The 21,946-nt window shown below is 40.2% G+C and overlaps 1 protein-coding gene across 2 annotated transcripts; it reads left to right on the top strand.

Moving 5' to 3' along the window:
- The first annotated feature begins 1,213 nt into the window (after positions 1-1,213).
- LOC311502650 (flotillin-2a) lies at positions 1,214-18,747 on the top strand. Of its 2 annotated transcripts, none has more exons than XM_084564977.1 (11): positions 1,214-1,441; positions 4,398-4,479; positions 6,856-6,946; positions 11,961-12,084; positions 12,310-12,428; positions 12,534-12,647; positions 12,772-12,891; positions 12,990-13,204; positions 13,994-14,177; positions 14,697-14,846; positions 15,653-18,747. In XM_084564977.1, the coding sequence occupies exons 1-11, from the start codon at positions 1,393-1,395 to the stop codon at positions 15,701-15,703; spliced, it is 1,299 nt and encodes a 432-aa protein (XP_084421103.1). In that variant the 5' UTR covers positions 1,214-1,392; the 3' UTR covers positions 15,704-18,747. The 2 variants fall into 2 exon arrangements, with proteins under 2 accessions (XP_084421103.1, XP_084421102.1); XM_084564976.1 differs by lacking the exon at positions 6,856-6,946 and adding an exon at positions 7,459-7,549 and having other exon boundaries at positions 1,217-1,441.
- The last annotated feature ends 3,199 nt before the right edge of the window (positions 18,748-21,946 follow it).

Here is a 21,946-nt window from a genome sequence, read left to right as displayed (position 1 = left end):
ATAAACATGAATATCAAGAACATGTTCAGTAACTCTTTGTCCTTCTGAGCAGTCGCCCTTAAATTTACATGATCATCACCACCAGCTTACTGGGACGAGCCCGAGGGTCCATCATGCCCTGGCATTATCGGATGTCTGGGCCTCAACAGTACACAATCAGCCGTGTAAAGCAGGTTTTGTTGCTATTTTACCTCAGGAATGTTTGTGAATGCAGCTTCAAAGTTTGGCGAGTAACCTTGCCAGAGGCTGTGGTGTCTGATGTCCACATGCTGGTTGTAGGGCAAATATGGGTTGCGGGCCACTTCTAGTCCCAGACCCTGCATCACAGAGGCACTTGTGTGGAGTGTGTGGAAAAACTGCATTCAGATATAAAAGGCCATCAAAAACAGGACATTATGCCATGGTGATGAGGTTCACATCAATGATATGAAATTATGAAACAGAGAATGAACTCTCATGTGCCAGAGATAAGTATATTGACAGTTTGCATTTGTTCACAAATAAGAAACCAATAGGAGTCATGTGATCTGACACTATCTGTTTTATGACTTCTATGACTTTTATGACATCTACAACCCAGACTTTATTATCCATCACAAACCCACATCATGATGGATACAGAGGCGTTTGCGAAGGTACATTCAAGTTTTAAAATTCCCTGACAGTTGTCATGTAGGTTTTCTGCTGTGGTCACAGAGAAGAGGACTATGCCCATAGCGCGCACCATCAGATCTTACTTTGGTTATGAAGGTCAAAGATTGGGCGGGTTTTTGTATTATATTATAAATGCACAAAATTGACGAGAAGAAACGCCCTGTTGAAGAGATAGTGGGGAAGCATTAATTTCTTAATACATTTGATTAAGACAGTTTATCTCTCGCATGATTATTCGAGCGATAAATATGTGATAAGGTCACTACACACATGGCTGTCTTCGGAAAATTACAGTGTATTTTGCTGAAGTGCCTTGCGTGAGAGGATATTTAAACAACCACGCCTATTGCATTAGTATGGACTCGTAATCACGTGTGTCCGCATTGAGGGGAGGGGTGACTTGTTAAGTGAGTCAAGTGGCAGAGAAGCAGGGACACCGTCACCGCAACGTTACCTTCAACATAAGAGCACAGCGATTACGCAAACGCGCGTTCATTAGCATGCCTTTATTTCGAAAGTATTCAGCGGAAGCCGTACGTCTCATAACCTTCAGTGTGACGCAACCACCATCTCTGCTCTCCATTTTGAAAAAAACAGAGAAATCATCGGTAGGGGCGTGAAGAAAATAATTCAGAGTTGGAGCAAAAAAAAAGAAGGAAACCTAGTTTTTTTTAAACCAAATTAGCTTTGACTGTCTTAAGTAGGTGTGGATATTCGTTTTTCTTTTCTGTCGGTAAAATGGGGAACTGCCACACCGTTGGACCAAACGAGGCCCTTGTGGTTTCAGGTAACGTAAAGCCGTCTTGGACGATGTGTTTTAACTGCTCGGCTCGATCTAGTACTTAAAGAAAGTGAACCAAAAATGTGCTTAAACGCTACAGTAACGCGTAGGAATAAAGTAAGACGTAAACATCTGTATTAAACCTAAGCCAATATTCCGCGTAGTATTACGAGAACCCACCATTTGATGCACAGCGGCGGTCGACAACCCCACCTCCTCACCCCCCTCACCCCAATCCGTCAACCCAAAGACGCTTTTCTGGGTTTTAATTTCGTATATGTTGATAAGTCCGTTTTGAAAGTGCAAATATATCATGTTTTTAGCAACCCCAAGACGAGCCATTATATCCACCACATCTTACCAGCGTGTGTGCGTTTTATTTGCAAAATTACTTCTTCGCTGCTCTTAATGTAAATCATTTATTTTCCATTTATTTTCCTGTTTAATGTTGTTTTGATCACGTTTCCAGTGTACAAGTGCGATCCTTGCGTTTTTGAGGCTGGGATTGCACCAGTTTTGCTTCCCCATCTGTTTTTAATTAACTTTCTATGTCTGTTTATGAAACTGCTTCTACTTCGACGTCTTAATAATGTAAAGCTCAAAATGACTGAGCTGCATGTGTTTTTGTGGTGCAATATGGTGACTCCCTGCTGCAGAAGGAATACAGTTAAACTAATTAAATTACAAGGGAAGGGCTTCTACACAGCCCTGTTCCAGTCTGGTCTGCACACAACGTTTTTCACCACCAGCTGATGTTTCTACCCCGATACTAGACAAACATAACATTTGTTAATATTAGGGCCAACCTTATAAATATTCAGAATCTAGGGACCCATTTTGTGTCAAAGTGTAGGTCATTTCATTCCAGATTAAACAAAGTGCAACTCATTCTTCACAGCGTGTCCCTAATCTTTGTGTCATGAATCCCTGGTAGACCAAAGGCCCAGCTTCTTAAGAATCACTGACTTTCCCCCCCTCGTTTGGAAAGCTTTTCTGTACGTTACAAATGTGGTGAGGCAACAGTGTACCGAAAAGAATTCCAGGATGCGGCTGTAACTGAATCTGTGAGTGTTGGTTTCCTGTCTAATCGCTTGATAAACCAAAAAAAAACAAATGAGAGAGGAGCTTTGGGATTTTCCGTTGTGAACTTACTTTTACATCACATGCAGCAATGTTGGAGGGCGGAGGTGAATGGGCGTGACTTACATCCTGATCCACAATGTAGAAAAAAAATAGTTTGTATGTTTTAGTTGAACTAAACGTCATGATGGGGCATTGTGAGCGACTGAATCGTCGTTCTTTCACATGGAGTCCCCACCCCCCTCAGTGAAGTGAATGCATTCAGGAATGCCAATTATGTCTGTGGTGAACTTGTGGGCCTAAAATGTAGCTCGAGAATTTCTATAGGTCTTCAGCCTTGTTGGCAGCGGCATTTGGCAGAAAACAGGTGGCGATGTATTGTAAAAGCCTGGGTCACCGACAGTTACCTCACTGAAACAGCACTTTAATATATAGATTACTATGGAGGTCCTAATAAAGCATGTGGCACAATGAAAGCAGATCTATTTAAACAGTAAAAAAATACTAGTTTTGTTGCAGCATAGCCACCAGTCAGACTAGTGTACTTGTCATCATAGTTTACTTTGTTATCGTGATTAAAAAGTTTAAAGCATTGCTCATTTTTTCCAAGTACGCTGTGTACTTTCACTGCTTTCGCGTTATAGCGCTACTGCTTCCTGTTCATTCAGCCGGGAACGTGTATTGTTTATATTATGTGAAGAGTTGGAAACGTAGGGAACCGCTCTATCAGTTCTGTTTTCTTTTTGTTGATCTTTCTGTAAGTGGAGATTTTAAACACAGATTTTTTAATGCGTGGGATGAGGTCAACCTGTCCGTGCATGATTCTTGGTCGTTGGGGAATATCTGTTTGATATAGATAGTCCAGCTCCTCCCCCTCCTCCCACGTCTGTCAGTTAATATGTGACAGCTGGGAATGTCACACTGAACACTCAAGATTAAACCGACTTAATCAGACTGAGGCTAGTGAATGGTGCTGGTATGTGCTGCTCTTATTTGGAAAGACCTCACATTTATTTCAAAATGCTTGTCACTACAGTTTCCAAATGTTGGGAGGTTGATGACACGCAAAATGTTGAAATCAGATATTTCTGTTTCGTTCTCCGCAAAGGGACCTGCGATGCTTAGTTCAACCACTGTATTTTTATTCTTCAGTTCCAACAGTCCTCCTTCATCTCATACTGCCTGTTATGCAGTCCCCATCAGGCCAGCCATAAACTGAAAGCAGTGTGGGGCTCTGTAAGACCATACTCCTTTAAAAGCCCACTTTCCTGTTCTAATTGGCAGGTTGGCAGAACAGAATTTACCAGGAAGACAATACTTTGACTTTGTGTGCTTAATGTGCCTGAAGCAGACAACCGTATAAAGAAAAGAAAACCTTTTTGTCAGCTTGTCATAAATTCAGAGCATGATGTCAGACGTGTGAATAAGACTGAAGCACTTAGATTTAACACCTCTTAACCACTTGATTTGAAAAACAATTTCATCCGGAAAGCAAAAGTACTAGTACAGTTTCTAGTATGAAACAGAACGAGCACTGAGGTGGCTGTGGTCGACAGATGGAGCAGAGTGGTTTTATACGTGTACAGTTCCCATGATCATGCTCTTTGAAAACTAATTGCACAACATGAAAATTGGGTCATTGATGGAGCTTTGTGAAAACACTGAGACTGCTTTGCATTAAGAAGGAAACCTACTTCAAAAGCCTGAATGCAGTGTACGTGTTGAAGGATGCATGAATTCAGATGTTGCAGACGTGCAGTCTGTTAAAGTATCGCCTGTTGTTTTCCTCCAGTGGAAAAAAAGTGGTTTTGTTAGGTGGCTAGCAAGTGATGTGAAAGGTCTAAAACAAATCAAAATAATTGTCATCTGTTTTATTCTAAAGGTGGCTGCTGTGGCTCAGATGAGAAGACGTATGTTGTGGGAGGCTGGGCTTGGGCCTGGTGGCTCATCTCTGACATCCAGAGGTAAGACCTGTCTGTGCTGGGTTTATTCCAGAAAATGTGTGGTCAGTGAGCTCACAGTCTCAGTCAGAAAGCCTTTAAGAACGGTGTGTCTGCAGGTCAGCACAAGAGGCTTTCTACAATTTAAAAAAAAAAAAATAAATAAAAGAAATTGACAGCAATGGATTTTTCTGTCAACTTCTTTCAACCATTCAAGAAGACTGCTGACTCTATTACTATATACAAAATTTCATCACTCCAAAAAAAATAAATAAAATATATTATACACAGTATATACAAACTATTTATACAGTATATGAAATGACTGCATATAAAATAAGAGCAGAGAGAGTCAGGTTAAATTGCGTACAGAGCAAAAAAATGATCCTCCGATTAGTGTGATTCACTGGATACATTTACCTCCTCCGTCTCTGTGCCATAGTTCTTGCACTGTTTTAGTGATGTAAATACACACAAACCTACTCCGAATGACAATTCCTAACAATTTTATTGCATTGTTTTGAGTGAAATATGCTGAAAACAACAGTTCCCAGCACCAAGCCTTTAAGAAATTAAATTAATTAAAATGGATTGTTTTAGAAAATAGATCAGTATTTTTGTGGGTTTTTTTCACTTTTCATTTTGAAAATGCTCTCGTTTATTCGTCTTTGTAGTGATCAAATGTGGAATAACATCAATATTAAAAACTAATGTTTAACAAATGTGTAAACACAGCAGCTCAGCACTGACTGCTATTAAATGCAGCATTAATGAATCAGCTTCAGAGATAACACCAGAAAGGTAAACATATGATAACGTAATAGCAAAGAGGGAAAGGTGCATTGAAACAAAATCTATCAAAGGAAACAGAAACCTAAAACAAAGTTGGATGTGTTATAAATATTAATAATTTTCCATGTATTGATTGTTAATGGAGAAATTCTTTCACTGCAATTGACCCATCCCATTGTTCACACAGTGTTGTGTACACTTGGAGCAGACTTGTGCATCGCCTGGGGGGAAAAACTACTCGTTGCTGGCAGGATAATTGTATCTCTGCCAGAGCATAAAACCAAACTAAAATAAAAATCTTTAGTCTGATCTTATTCATAAACAAAACTTGATCTCATTGAACAAACAAAACATGTTTTGCAGCTGAAGTACTGACACCTCACAATTTTACCCCTCCCCCCCCAAAAAAATATAAAAGAACTACACTGTTCTTCTCGATCTAAGCAGTTTTTGCCAGTGCCCCCTCCACACACACACATTAAAAAACATTTAGCTGCTACAAAACTAACTGAGAGAGATAGCATACAGTTATGTGTTAATGTTCCTTGTGCAGGTCTCCTCGTCTTAAATAATTTGTTTGCTTGCCTCTTTGTTTGTTCTTTTCTAACTTGCTTTGCTTTGTCTGGTATTGATCTCACTCAGTCTCAGCCCTACTATCCTCCAGGTTAGCCATTTAACATTAAGTGCTGCTGCTCGTCTTTAGTTGCTAAGAAACGTAATGATAGACCATGACAAGAAAATGCAAAAGTTGATACATGCTTGGATTTATCTCCATTTAGAGGCAAGCTGCCCTAGGAATATCTTCTCGTCTATTTTTAATCACCATTTTGGTCATGTGCAGTTTGGTCAACATTTCAGATGCATCCTTGGATTATAAATAAGAGAGATTCTCTTGTGCCTTTCCAGAGTAATGATCCACTAAAAGCCTTGCGTGCAGGGTCCAGTCGCAGGACAGCATCATAAAATCGGAGGGAGGGGGGAGGGGTGGCTTCCCGCTTGTGATGCAGTAATCATGTTAACGTCCAGGCCTGTGACTCATTGATCCAGTTGTTCTGGAAAGAAAGGGAGGTGGAGCTTTAAACTACAGAGTCTCCAATTCCAGGTGTAGCTACAACAAGCCTCGCATGTCTCTGAAGCTGAATGCAACAACAAAAGAATCCCAAGTTGGTGTCTTTCATCAGCTCTGAAACGTAATCTCTTATAAACAGTTGAGATGAACTAGTATTGAAGCAGATGATATGATTAATTGCATAGGATAATCCTGTGTAATCGCCAAACAAACATAATCTTCAGGAGCGACTGGGATCGATAAATCTGTTAACACCGACTTGATTTCTTTGTCTATGAATGTTGCTTTTGCCGTAGTTCATTAAAAAATGTCTTAGCCGTGACAATATAACCTTTAACACCTTTAAGAGGTATCACCAGCAGCACATTATACACAAAACAGTCTTTGGGACTCAAACCAGCATCTCGTGAGGTTAGGTTGTGTCTTTCCCCGTCTCTCTTCCCCTCTTCCTCTTGACCTTGGTTACTGACATTCCTAACCGTTTTTGTTCAACTTACTGTTTTGCCTCTGCTACTCCCGCCGCCTGCCCGCCTGCGTAGAATGTCTCTGGAGGTTATGACCATCCTCTGTCGCTGTGAGAATATCGAAACCTCGGAGGGTGTTCCCCTGGATGTGACAGGGGTGGCTCAGGTAATGCATTTAAAAATACCCCCCCAAAAGCAGTGGCTTGTGCTCAAAGCCAAAGGAGGACAAAGGAAAATGGTTCAACTAACAAGCTAACATGTGTGTGTTCTCATCTTGCTTTCGTTTTTCTTCTGCAGTCAAAGGGAGACAGTCAGCAGTCACTTACTTGGCTTCACTTTAAAATTGAGCTCTGAGTCACCTTTGGCAACGGGGTCACTAAATGAATGCTATAGAAATTTCTTAAAAGAAGGTTTGAGGAGTCTAATGCTATCACCAAATTAATTTATTTGAATAAAGTTGCATTTCAAAATAAACACTGCGAATCCTGAAGCCAAAGATATTTGAACTGTGAATAGCATCTCATTTTGCTCCGTTGTTGGTGATCTGGAGTCCTTGGGTGAATGGTTTCACTGTGTTTTGTTTATTTATTTATTTTTCTTGTGTTCCTTTCCTTCCCTTCATTTGCTTTCCTGCGAACATGTCAATTTTTATTTTTTATTTTTCCACATTCTTCACAGGATAACGCTTGAGATTATGACCCTGCAACCCAAGTGTGAGGATGTAGAGACAGCGGAGGGTGTAGCTATTACTGTCACTGGGGTGGCTCAGGTAAATCACCACACTTTTCTGGGAATGCCAGTTCAGACATCACTAACCTTCCTCCCCCTCCCTTTCTCTGGCATCAGCCCATAATCACAGCAGATGTGGTATTTCGTACAGAAGGCTCAGGTTCATATGTATACCTGTATTTTTCAGTTAAGACTCTAAGATAGATGTACACATAGATGTTAGGTCAGATTGTTGTCTGCATGATTTACCTTCGTATTTGGGCAGAATACACCCTTTTAAACCAAGCTGCAATCAGACTGACAGTAGCGCTGTGTCAAAAGTACAGTCTCCGTTTGTATTTTGTTGTGTAACTGGTACCTGCAATGCCCATATACACAGCGATATGTGTTGTGTTGACACAGTGTTATTGTCAGTCTTTCAGTGAACCTGGTCCTAGCATGACAGGGAAAGGGTATGTCAAGCGTCTGAATTGCATTTGAATGTTGGTCTCAGTGTATTTTGTGTATTTTTTTTGTTAGATCAAGTTTCAGGGCTGTCACTTTTTATTCACAGTTACAACTTTTTAAAGAAATATTTTTGAGTTGTAATTGTGTCTGTTACAACATTACATTAGTTTGTGATCATGGAGATCCATTTCCACTATAAGTAGACAGAACTTAAGTGCCAAGACTGTTTTTTTCCTTCAATAAACTAAAATGTTCCTACAGTTGTCTGCATTTCCACCCCAGTCTAAAAGCTTTTGATTATTAGGGAAATTAGTCCCCTGACATATAAAAAATTGTGAAATGTGAAACCTTATTTTGTCCAAATGCCCAATTTTACCAAACGTTTTTGGTAATCTACTGATCACCTGCAAAGGTTCCTAGTTTATGTGGTGCAAAAAAAGATAAGAAAACATGGACTACAATAGAGAGTCGTAATGGCACCAAATAATCTGAAGTTTGGGTTTGCCCCAAAGATGTGATCATAAATTTGTTAGATAACTTTATGAAAGAGCTCTACCTTAGCTGTAGTAACAAAACAGGTTTAACCCACCAGCCTATTTCCCTATGATGCAATAGAGACCCCAGAATATTTGAATATGGATTGCATTCAGCTTTGTTCAAACAAATCTCCGCTTCAAATTGTTTAGACATAATTGTAAAAAAAGTGACAGACCTGTTTAGTTCTGTTCCAAAATTAACTTTTGTTTTTTAGGTTGAGAACTATGAGATGTTAAAGAGAAAATCCACCACAGATGTTCACTAAACATCTCCACCTTTGTGTGACTATGCATACGTAACAAAAGCTTGTGGACTACCAAATGATTTTCTTCATTTATATTGTTAAAACCCGGTTCGAAGTACATAACATAAAGTGGAGAAAGGAATCTGATTCACAAAAATAAATAAATATCAATACATTGTATCATGGGCGTGGTAGTGGGGGGAAAAGGGGACCTGACTACCCAGGGCCCGCGTAGGGAGAGGGCCCATGATTTATTTTTTTTTGTTGCACGCTTCGTGCACTGGCATGGATAGGGGCCCACTGACATTAAGAGTGTACAGGGCCCAGAATTTGGTGCTACGCCCCTGCATTGTATATAAAAACTAGAACAGGCAACAGGTGCGTCCTGGTAATCTTCTGTGGTGCCTTCAAGGCCTTTCCAGCCAAGACATGTCCTTGATCCACACCACCTCAAGTGTGGTTGATTGATACAGTCAAACCCATGCACAACTGCTCTGCCACTGCAAGGACAGTTGGGTTGCAGAATGACACAACAGTATCTAGCAATGAGATGATAAAGGTATGGACTACTACAAGTTTGGTTGTATTAAGAAGGAGTCATAGTTCTGCATTAGGTTTCTCATAGAAATTGTCGCTATGCTGCATTGTCTATAAACAGATTCCTGCATATAAATGTGCAGAACCAGTTGGCAAGCGACAAGATTTTGGTTGCAGAAGCACTTTTGTTTGTAGGCCATGTAGTACTGACCAATCATGTTTGAGCAGGCTTTGGTTGCATGCAGGTGAATAGTCTATTGAGAGACGCTAAATAGACAGAACACTCTGTTTATAACCTGCCAGCAAGCAAGTGAACACGTCTTTTGTCAAACGGGTTCCTTAAATAAAGCTGGTGGTTTTAAGCAGTAAAGTGAGCCCAATTGGTTGTAGACTTGTAGTCTCAACTCCACCTCCAGTTATACATCTCAAAGTACTAGTGAGTAGTAGTGTCTGGCAACCAGAGTAGGCGGCCTTGGCCCAGGTATCTGTTTTCTGCTTGTTACAACAGAATGCCTGAAACACTGGCCGTTGCTCTCAGAGGTGAAGTCATCAGACATTAGCGAATGTGTTGTCAGACCTGGTACACCACACTGTGAACCTCCTCAAAAATGGAACTACATATATAGGATGACAGAGACTACACAGATACTACACAGTGATCGTAGAGATAGTTGGCATTTGGTTAGGTGAACTACAGCTAACCATCTGCTTTGTGTTCTTTTCTTAAAGGCATACCTTCTCCTTCCGCAATGACACAAAGCAAATTTTAGAACCTTATAATTAATGTTGAACACGTACAAAACTTTTAGTGTCAAGTATAAATTGAGTTTAAATGTCCAGAGTAACAAACTGAATCCCATTTGAGGTAGCTCTACTTGTACGGGTCAGTACAAGAGTCATGGATATCTTGTGATAAAAGATAAATACTTTTCATTGTGGATTTTCTCTTAAGATCTTGTTCTCTGCATTTCCATTTTAAATGGTATTCTCATTTCCTGTTTTTAGCCTGCATGTGAGCCCTTGTGTTTGTCTTTGAACATCGAGGCCTCATTATCAGTTCTCTATTTTAGCCACAGTCACGCCAGTATTCCTCTCCTCAGTGTTTTCCTACATGTATGCTGACAATGAGCCCAGTGTTTGGAGTTGAACAACCCCTCACACTCACACAGTTCACTTCACAGAGACGCTGATCATGGCCTACATTTGATTGGTCCAACCTAAGCCAGAACCATTGTGGTGTGTCCCATGGCAACAGGAGTTGTGTGTGTAAATTAAAGGGACATGTTTAGACTTGGAGGGGGGACATTCTAGTTCATTTAAATGAAACTAGAGCCGTGTCTTAATCTAGGATATTAACTTTACTTTTCCAGTTGGATATAAATTACATTCCTCCAGCACATTTTGCATTGAAACTTTCAGACAGCCTATTTTTGTCTACTTTGACAGCCTAATGGTCAGTTGGCAGTGAAACACATCAGCTGAAAGGCCCAACAGATTCATCACCGATATGAATAAATCTCTGTCATTTTGTATCTTTGAGGAACTGTGGGTTTGGAAGAAGCAGGAGAACGGGTGGTGGCACAAGGCGGATGGGAGGGTGGTGGAGCGAATCCGGAGTTGAGGGCAAGCGATAACCATTACACACAAGTCCCTATGCCAGTTTCTTCCATGGCACGACTCCCCCTGCTGTTTGACCTGCCCTGTGTGTTCATGTGGCTGGCTTGCAGCCTTTTCTGTTTTCAGACAAATTTCGGTGTCTTGGAATGAGGACCATCTTTCCTGTCTTTGTGTTGACCTTGTTTTGGTATGAGTGCATGTGAAAAACAAAACCATATGCAGACCTCTCGCCTAAGGACCCAGCTCACTGCTTTTTTCTTACAGTTCCAGTGGAGTACAGGATTACCCCAAACCTTCTTATTCCATTTATTAAAATTGATTTTAAGTGAGCTCTATAACTGACTGCCCTTGTGTTTACCCCAAATCATTGTTGCTGATTTTTACTTTGGTGTTATTTTAATGTTAATAGTCCATCTGATGTTTTCCCCATTTAATTCCCTCTAAATGTTCCTGGTATTATTTTTTGGTCTTTTAAAGGAGATGTACTGTAGATAGACATGTTGAATTGTGGTATTATTACTTGCATGAAGAATTAAGCATGGATATGCCTTGCATTTAATTTTGTACATCAGGACCTATTCCATTTACGAATGTGTGTAATGTATGTTGCTTGTAACCATAAACTCCAGAGGAATAGATTTGGTGTCAAATGTATTTCTATGTCTACTATTATTAATCATCTGAGTAAAGCTTCCAAAAACTGATTACTGAGCTTGGTTTGGCTTTAGAACACAGCTCAGTATATTCAGAGATACTGCTGACTGAAATATGAAAATCAAAGGAGTCATATTTTAATACTACAGTGATTTATATACTATGATGATTGATAAGAGATAAGTGAAATAATACTAAGAAAACGACCCATCCATCTCTTTGATGTATTTTGAACTTAGAAGGATTACCTTTAATTCCCATTTTAAATGTCAGTCTTTCTTTTGTTGAAATTGTTGTTTTCTGTAATGTTTGCTGGGTGATGCCACAAAAGCAAATATGTGTTATGCTTTCATGTGCGGCACACCTGTGTCTGTGAATGTGTGTTCAGCTGACCATCTGTCCGTATTGGCACTAGGTGAAGGTGATGACAGAAAATGAACTGCTGGGCTATGCCTGCGAACAGTTCCTGGGAAAGTCAGTCTCAGAGATCAAGAGTGTCATCCTGCAGACCCTCGAGGGTCACCTGCGTGCCATCCTCGGTGGGTACCTCCTCTTGTTCTTTGTGTCTTGTAGTAACAAAATCAGGAAATACTGTATGTATGCATGCAGCTATATCAGTGATAATTTGATTATTTTAGTCTCTTCACATATACTGGGCCATCTTTTCAGAGTGTCAAATTTTTAGATAAATGTATTATACGTATTACAATGTCCACAGAAACAGTTTGAATTATGAGAAACTGAACAGTTGTTCCATGTTTCAGGCACCCTGACTGTTGAGCAGATTTACCAAGACAGAGACAAATTTGCCACACTGGTGCGAGAAGTGGCAGCACCTGATGTTGGCCGCATGGGCATCGAGATCCTCAGCTTCACCATCAAGGTTTGAGACAGAGAACTTGAATGTCTGTTTCCTGTTGCTATTTGTAAGTTGAATAAATTAGTTGCTTCTGTACAGTACCTCAGTGTTTACTTTCCCACCTGACAGGATGTGTATGATAAAGTGGAGTACTTGAGCTCACTGGGCAAAACTCAGACAGCTGCAGTGCAGAGGGATGCAGACATTGGAGTGGCAGAAGCAGAGAGAGATGCCGGCATCAGGGTAAGAGGAACTTTTTGAGGAAATTAAAACTTCAAATACATTTCAAAGCGATCAATGTTGGATTGTTTATAGCTGCACCTAATCCACCTCCCTATCGTTATCTTTCTCTCCATGTCTTTTACAGGAAGCTGAGTGTAAGAAAGAAATGATGGATGTTAAGTTTGTCGCAGACACAAAAATGGCAGACTCCAAACGAGAACTGGAAATGCAGAAAGCCTCCTTCAACCAGGAAGTGAACACAAAGGTACTGAATTGAATGCATTAGGTGGAATATACTGTCAACAAACATGAAAGATAAATATTAAAAAAGAAATAAATAAAAAAAATCTCCTGCCTCTCTAGAAAGCCGAGGCCCAACTGGCATATGAGCTGCAGGCGGCCAAGGAGCAGCAGAAAATCCGTCTGGAGGAGATTGAGATCCAGGTGGTGCAGAGGAAGAAGCAGATCACAATTGAGGAGAAGGAAATCGACCGCACTGAAAAGGAGCTCATCGCTACTGTGAAGAGACCTGCCGAGGCTGAAGCCTACAAGATGCAGCAGCTGGCTGAAGGCCAAAAGTAAGTGTGCCCCACACAGCTCTCCTTACAAACCACTGAAAATTACTCTCACTGGTGAAGTGAGATTACTGATTCATTTCAGAATATATGTTTTTATTATTTATATTTTGTTTCTATCATATCTCATTATCTTGTCATTGAATACAGCTGCAGAATTATTATTATTGCTTTATTTTAAGTTGTTGACATTTAACCACAATAGTTGAAACTAAACTGGTGTTAAGCAACAACCACTATTGGCTATAATGTGACATTGTTGGTGCTATTTCAAGACCCAGTATGGATTTAATAACAGAATGCATTGTTTAAATCATACCCATAAAACACCATCTTTACAAGAGTGACGGTTGAAAACCACTAAAACATATTTAAACATGTTAAAACCAACAAAAATCAGGAAACAAGTTGAAACATGTCTTTAAAGACACAGTCCCATTTCGACACAAGAGCAGCTCCACTACCGACACATGAAACACTTAATATAATACTGATGCTGTTGAGGTGTAAGGTGGAAAAAAAGGATTAGGACGGTTTTGGGTAATGTCGTCGTCGAAAAAAGGATTGTGAGTTATACAGTACTATCCATCAGAGGTCTGCTCATTTGTTCACCTCTAAGTCAAAGTGATACATTCATATATGATATATAAATACGTAAATATGCTGTACCACAGATATTTATAGGAAGAACCTCTAAGAATGTACATTTCACACAATGTAGAACAATATATGAGCAACTGCTAATATAAAGAAAGACAAAGAATCAGATCGTCTGATGTTTCCCTACCCCAGGATTAAGAAGGTCCTGACAGCACAGGCAGAGGCTGAGAAGATCCGCTGTGTCGGAGAGGCGGAGGCTGCCTCCATTGAAGCAGTGGGAAAAGCAGAAGCTGAGAAGATGAGGCTGAAAGCTGAAGCCTACCAGCAGTACGGCGAGGCAGCCAAAACCGCTCTGGTCCTGGAGGCTCTGCCCAAGGTTTGTGGCATACATTTTATATACTGGTGTTTCAACCACGTTGGTTTATTGGTCTTATTACGTTGTGTTTTCACCACTTTTCCACATGATAGCTAACCAGCTAACTGTGTAGTGTGAAAGAATAATTATTAACAACATTCTTAGTATTCTGAAGACATGACAGCAGCTGCCATGTCCTATGTAAACAAGAAGCCCCAGGGGAAGAGAAACGGTCTGCTTTCATCGATACTTCCAAAGAGTGCATTTCCTTATGTTTCCTCACGTTTCCTCAGCACGTCTGGCAGGTTTACATGTCGATCATTAAAAATTAACTAACCCTGCTTTACAGGTGTCGCATGCACTAATTTGTCACATTTAGAGCAGTGCTGCCCCCCTGCAATTTCTGAAAATGGTGTTTAGGCATCAGCAAAGTAACTGATCAAAGCTGTCAGTATGTTCTGTCAATGAAATCCCCTCAGTCCTCTGATATAGATGAGCAGAATGGGAACTGACCAGCATATGCCCACTGTGTCCTTTCAGATTGCTAGTAAGGTGGCTGCTCCCCTGGCCAGGACCAATGAGATTGTCATCCTGAGTGGAGACGGCAGCCGCGTGACTGGAGAGGTGACCCGTCTCTTAGCTGAGCTCCCCGTGTCTGTCAACGCCCTTACTGGGATAGATCTAACTAAGGTGAGTGTGGCGCTGTTCTGCACAAGTCTTAAGACTCTTTTTGTGATGTTATCTTCGTGATTCTATACTTGATTTATTATTGCTGGAAGATTTGGGTGCGGTATAAGTGACTTCTGGTTATTAATAGTTGTGCTAGATATGTGATTTTCACTGACACAAAGCACTATTACAACAAGTGAACACAGGGCTGTTAATGCTGTCCTCTTTACTATTCACTTCTTCACTCTGCACAGTTAAGTAGCAACCTGGGAAGTTGCATGGATAATTTGACCACCCATGAATGGGCAAAGCATAATAGTTATTACTGAAATCTGAAATCTTATTGTGTAAATAGAAGACTGTTTGCCAACACCACACCAGCTTGTTCGTGTCAGCTTTTCTCAGCAACATTTATTGTAGCTTTTATGCAAGCTTTAAAATATTGTCTATATTCACTGGATATAAAAAGATAATGATATTTTGTGTACAGTATATACCAGCCCCATGACTGGCCATCAGGGGGCGCTGCAGTCACTCTTAACATGTTGCTGCTGATTCAACTATTGTCTGTTTTCTACTTAATACATGTTTATGTCATGGATTCATTATTAAATGTAGCCACACTCCCAAAAGTAAAAGAAAAATACACACATGGGTTTGAGCTCAGAACAATCTCATCTTCAGAAGCTGGTTCTTCCCGTATCAGATTTCATTTGTAAGCAGACAATAGCTGTGATGAAAGAGGTATAATATCTATCTGTAGCACTCTGTGTATGCGACACAACTGTGAGCAAGGCCCTGAACACCTCTGCCCTCTGATCCCACAGATGCCTCTGCTGCAGAAGATGACCAACCCACAGGCCCAAGTAGCCATGTGATGTATAAGACCTGCGACTCCTTAACTCTGTTTTGCCATGTATCTGCCTCAAGCATGAAAATCATTTTTCATCCTGTGACCCCTTATGCAATTGCCTTTGACCAGAAACACTTGACACCAACCAGGATTTTTTTTTTTTATATGTATATTTTTAAGAGGTTTTTAATTTTCTAAAGGAAAAATATCACAGGGCCTTACTTCCAAAGGACCAGACTGTACACATCATCTGTTCTTTTTAGTTCTTGTTTTAGAAACATTCAAACTTCTCGTATAGCCAGGATTATATGCTGCAGTCCTGTTCAGTCCTACAAGTCATCCAAAGCAGAGCTGGGTGTTTCTCCAGAGCTGTCTAAATGTCTGCTTGGAGTCTGGAGAGGACTCTTTTCTGTCAGGTGTTTTGACATTTATTCACCTTTGGAAGTGGAGTAAAGTGTGCCAGCTCCTGCCTCTTCATTACATACTCATTCATCTGATGCTCAAAGCTCAGTTAGGGAGGCAGCATACTGAGCACAGTGATAGACTGTGCATTTTTAAAATTAGATCGCTAACTCAGATAGTACTTGTTCGATTTACGAACTGTGGTCATACTTCAAACTCACCAAAAACATCACCCACTGTGATTGTAAAATTTACAGTACGTTACTATTTCAGTGATATTTGAGTCACTTGTATGATCATCTTTACTTGGAAGTACGTTGTCTTCTCGTTTTCATGTGTAGTGCCTGTCCACCACTCAAGTGCCCAAACCGAAGGACAGTGGTTTGGCTGTAGAGTATATGACTGTGTTATAGATGGACAATGTTTAAATAGTGCACTCATAACGTCTGCTTATACTAACAGTAGTGTTTACTCTTCACACTTCGTCTCGTGTTTGAACACATAGGCAATTTTTAAGCAACGCATAACAGAAAGCCATAGTTAGAAATGATAAGCCTTGAAAGAGACCCTGGACGCCTGCCAGACCTACTGAACATTTCTGTATTACCTCAAGTAGCACACGGCAGACGGTCAAGGTCTACGCTTTAATTCAGCTCCTCTCTCTGCTTCCTACACCTCAAATGAACTGTCACCCTCCTATTCAGATGTTGTTTGCTCAGATTATGTACATATTTTGTAACTTTAGGGACACTAAATGCTAAATAAGAGAAAAGCCGCTTTGCTCTGGTCACTGTTGGTTGAAAGTTGTGTTGCATATCTGCCCACACCCAGTCTATGATGACAAAGCAGAAATCTAATGTTGCATTCAGTCTGAAGTTGGAAAGCTAGCAGGTGGTAGGTTGTAAACACTGTACTTGGTGTTGATGTTCAGGTCAGTTTGGTAGGTGATGTGAAGTGTGCGTAGGGTTGGAGCAGTTGGACCAGTGACATTTTCTGCTGCAAAACAAACTATTATTAGGTCAGATTTCTACATGTATCCTGTGACAATGTGAAAGAAAGAAGAATATGGTCAAATTTATTCATGTGTAATCTCACAATATTATAAAAAACACGTAAAGCATTTACTGAACAACTAATTGTTATAGTTTATTGTATGGTTACACATAAAGATTTAGTGCAGCTTCAAAATTTCATTTCTCTCACAATTCACATTCACCATTATAAACAACTACAAGCTAATGGCTCAGTGGTTCATCATGGCTTGTGGTGTGGACGTCCAACCTCTAAATCTAAACACCATATTTTTATATCATTGTATTGTTTAGCCACAGTACCAACAAACTTGCTGAGCTTTTTTTTTTTAACTGATGATATCCTTCAGAGAAACCATATCGCGAGTAATCATTAACCACTTTTCAGAATCTGTGACCATAAATGTGTTTGTCAGTGATGGCTATGAAATCATTATAATGACCCAGTCCATCTTTTCTGTGAAATAAACACAAGGCTTGTGGCTTATTTGATCTGTGCAAAGTTCATCTTGTTTCTGTTTTTGATCCTTCTAATGTGTTTCTTGTATATTTCTTTCCTTTGAAACGGCCAGTAGCTTTGAGTGTGATGAGTTGCAACTGTTAGCAGACGATAGTCACTCAAGGTGGACACACATCACCTGATCACCCACTGACAGATGTCATTTTAGTTTGTCAATGTGTAACTTTCATACCCCTGGTTACTCCAGTCTCCACAGTTGCTCAGGTAAAAAAAAGTCATATTTCACCCAAACTGATCTACTCAAATCATTTAAATGGGAGGAAGTGTAGTAGAATCATTTTCAATTTAAAGTAGTCAATGAGTAATGAGCAAGATGGATGTTAGGATTTTAAACCTTTGATGATAGGTCCATTCAAATCTGACCAAGATTAATCATGTGGCTGAGGATGAAACCGAGTTCACAAGATGTGATAATTTCACCTCAGTATATCTGAACGAAACAACAACGGCTTCTTCTGTTCTGTAATGCTCCTTTCAGTCTGAAGTAGATTTGCATCCACAGTGCCTTTTGTTAGATACGCTGACTTCATACTTCAATGTGCGGGTTGTTAATCATAAACTTAGAAGTACTTGTGGGATGTTATATTATGCTGTAGGACAAAGATGCACTTGTAGATTATGTGAACTTAATGAAATTATATAGTTCAGCTGTAAATTTACCTCTTTCTACTTTTTCTGTTTTATGTTCTTTGACATATCACATAACATATAAGGAAACTTCTCCAGTGTAATTAAATGATCAGTATAAGAGTAGCATATAGGAAGGATTTTACATCTACTCTTAAAAGAATTTTCACTCATTATTTTGGCCATTGTATCAGTGCCAAAGAATCTGCATTGTCTAATCAGAATAACGAGACCTTTCCATTGCTTCCCGTAGCATTTTAGAGGAGAATGACCAAACATAAATCTAAAACCTACGCCTTAACTCTTGTCTTCAGCTGAACCGCCTGGTGTCTGTCATAAATCTAATCTATATAGATTATATTGTGGATTTATCTTGTATCTTCACCTGTAACACTGGCCTTTTGAAAATGATCCAGCATGGCATTGTACGCACGTGTTCATGTTACTCTTTGTTGTGTGCCACTCTCTAATAAATGTTGTACCACTTCCTGTTTGCCTCGTCGTCTGTTTGTCACATAAGGAAGCCTTCACGTGAGGCGTCTGAGGGGAAAACGTCACGGTATTGCACATGCAAGATTTGGTTTTTAGTTTGTTCCAAATTTAAAGGGGATTAAGATAAGGAAAGTTCATAAGTAATCCTGCAAGGTGTGGCTGTCTGAATATAATCTGATTAATGATTACAGGATGAGAAGCAGCAGCATCATCATCATCATAATGCCTCTGTGGCTTAGCGTGCTGCTGTCCCTCTTGGCGGCGTGACAGCGAGGATAGAACACAGTGGATCAGCAGAGAGCAGATGTGTCCTCTGGCCGCCGCTAATCTGAACACGCTCATTGTCAGAGGTCAGAGGTCATCGTGGTAAAGTCATATCCTGAAACTGCTACATGTCAGAAATAGTTTCTTCCAACACAGATTAATTATAACTATTTGTGTAAGTTAATAAAGGGCTACCTTGTGTCTTTTAAGGAGTGTTGTCACTTGTTGTGTTTGTCCTGAGGGGGGCAGTCACGGCCACAAACTTTCACACAAGCCGAGGATACAAATACTGCAGCAACAATTTCTAAGTATTTTTTTCTACACCCAACAGTGTGTGTTTGCACTTGATGATACTGCAAATAATTTTCCGTCGTGTGTTATGTGCTTTATTTTTGTAGGAACATTTCCTACATTCCAGGAAGCTGTCACTTAATCCCTGTATTGTAGGAAGCTCATACTTGCCGCTACATGTATTTTTAAGGGGAAAATCACTGTGTGAAAAGGAATGGGAGTCAATAGATGTCTGGAAAGTCAGGAAAACATCGTTCGAATTCTATAAAATCTTCATCTTAATAACGAGTGTGTAGCCTTGACAGTTACATGTAACTTAATATCATTTGTGGCATTTCTTCCAACATCACTGTCAGGGAATTTCTTCGGAGAAACATCAGTGATAACTATTATTAGATGGTTTAAGGTTGAAGCAGCCATATAATACTTGTCAAATATATTCATTCTGCAGTGAGAATTCCCCTGTGACTGATGTGTTATTATGCCGTGCATTACTTTGTTAATGTGTAAGCACCACTTTACCGTTGTAGGTGGTCAGGGAGAAGTATCTACTGTAGGTTCAGGGGTTTCCAGTCCATGGATCGGGCCGCAGAGTTATGAAGGCTCACTGAAGGTTTACTTTGCTCGGCCTGCAATTGAAAAGGAAAGAAGAACAAAGAACAATCCCCATGGCCGCTTTACTTTTTGAAATGCCTAATCAAAGAGGTCAGAAATAATCCCCAATAATGCGTCATAGTTTAGAACCTAGTTTTACTGTAAAATCCCAATCTGAACGTTAAGTACCTGACATTTATACTCATGTGTTGTACCTAACAGTGAATCTTCCATTTCATCCTCTATAGGCAAAATGTATTTTGATGTCATCTAATGAACAACTGCTTAATTCATTCATCTTCATTCATCTTCTGTAAGCGCTTGTAAGCGCCTATCCCAGCTGTCATCAGGCGAGACGGGTACACCCTAGACAAGTCACCAGTCTATCACAGGGCTAACACAGACAGACAGACGGACAACAATTCACACCTACGGCCAATTTAGATTCACCAATTAACCTAACCAGCATGTCTTTGGACGGTGGGAGGAAGCTGGAGTACCTGGAGAGAACCCACGCAGACACAGGGAGAACATGAAAACTCCACACAGAAAGGCCCAGTCGGCCCATGGATTTGAACCTGGAACCTTCTTGCCGTGAGGCATCAGTGCTAACCACCACTGCGCTGCCCACAACTGCTTAATTTTCTAGAAGAATCAAATAACTCACTGGACATGGCCCAAACTGGTTCACAAAGCTGTTGGCTGCCATGTGGAGCCTTGCCACTTTTAAAAACAATAAATAGCTCACATTCACTGAACCAGTAGTGGTAATCTCTTTAAAAACAAGGTTGAATCAAAGGTAACTGGACTAGTTTGAGTTCTCTTGGATAAGAATAAGAAAACCTTTATTTGTCCCACAATGGGGAAATTGCAGTGTCTGGTTTGCTTGTTTAGATACACCATAACCTGAATGTCTCCAGACATACCAGCCGTTATATAATACAAAATACTCACAATCTGTCATTTTCCTTTTTCCCTTATTGTAAATAATTGAGCTTGTATTAAATAATTATATCCCCAGTGTTGCATCTGTTTTTTCTCTGATATGAACCAGTGGGGTTTGGGTGCACAGTCAGGGGTGAGGAGAATGGGTGAGAAACACGTGGAGGATAGAGGAGCAACTACATGATGTAATAGATTTAATATTTAACCGTTTATATAAAAGAGAAAACCTTTTATTCCCTTTCACGTAAGAGTTTAGGCAAATCTCCAGCAAGTTTCCCTGATTACTGACCAATGGCAGCGGCCTTCGCGTTGTCCTCACAGGCACTGAAGAATAAAAAAACTTATCTATGAATGCCAAATGAGAGTCGTAAAAGGAGTCCGAGCATTTCTGTGGCAGATAAAGAGCTGGAGACAAACCAAACCACCCCGATAGTCCTACGTCCACCTTTATCTGCCGCCGCAGCAGGACCTCTCACACCCCCAACCAGATCCCACACCCTTACTAAGCAGCGTGTTACCAGGGCAAACAGTCATGTCCCACCTAACTCTGGCGATTCCTATAGAACATGGTGAAGTTCACGCTAAGCTTCTGCATAGCAACCCAAATGAAATTTATTGGATTTAGTTAATAATATTAAAAATGACAGGTATGTATGTGTAACTGTGATAAATGAACGTGACAGTATTCTGAGGAGTCACTACGCCTGACAAAGATGTGGCCAAATTGTTTTCTTGTTCCTGCACTACATGTGTTCATTTACAGCTGAACAAGCTTTCGGAGCCATTTTGGATTTTGACTTCCACGTTTCTAAGAAGGTGGGGGAACTAAACCCCTCAACGAGACTCCCTTTCTCCTCAAAAACCTACAGTTGAAGGGTGCAGACAAACTGTCAGGGATTAAAGACAAACCACAGCAGGTAACCCGGCCTGCCACGGCCCAGACGTAATTTGATGCTGTGAATCTGATGCAACACGTCTAATAAAATAAAAAAAATAAAAAATATATATATATATATATATATATATATATATATATAAAAGAAAAAACACACCTCGGCTCTCCGTATCCTGCAATCTAGCTGAGCGTATGAAAAAGAAATAC

Source organism: Chelon labrosus (genome assembly GCF_963514085.1).
Source record: "Chelon labrosus genome assembly, chromosome: 17".
NCBI classification, from domain to species: domain Eukaryota; kingdom Metazoa; phylum Chordata; class Actinopteri; order Mugiliformes; family Mugilidae; genus Chelon; species Chelon labrosus.
The sequence above is the reverse complement of the archived record's forward strand: the minus strand, read 5'-3'. Positions and strand labels throughout refer to the sequence as shown.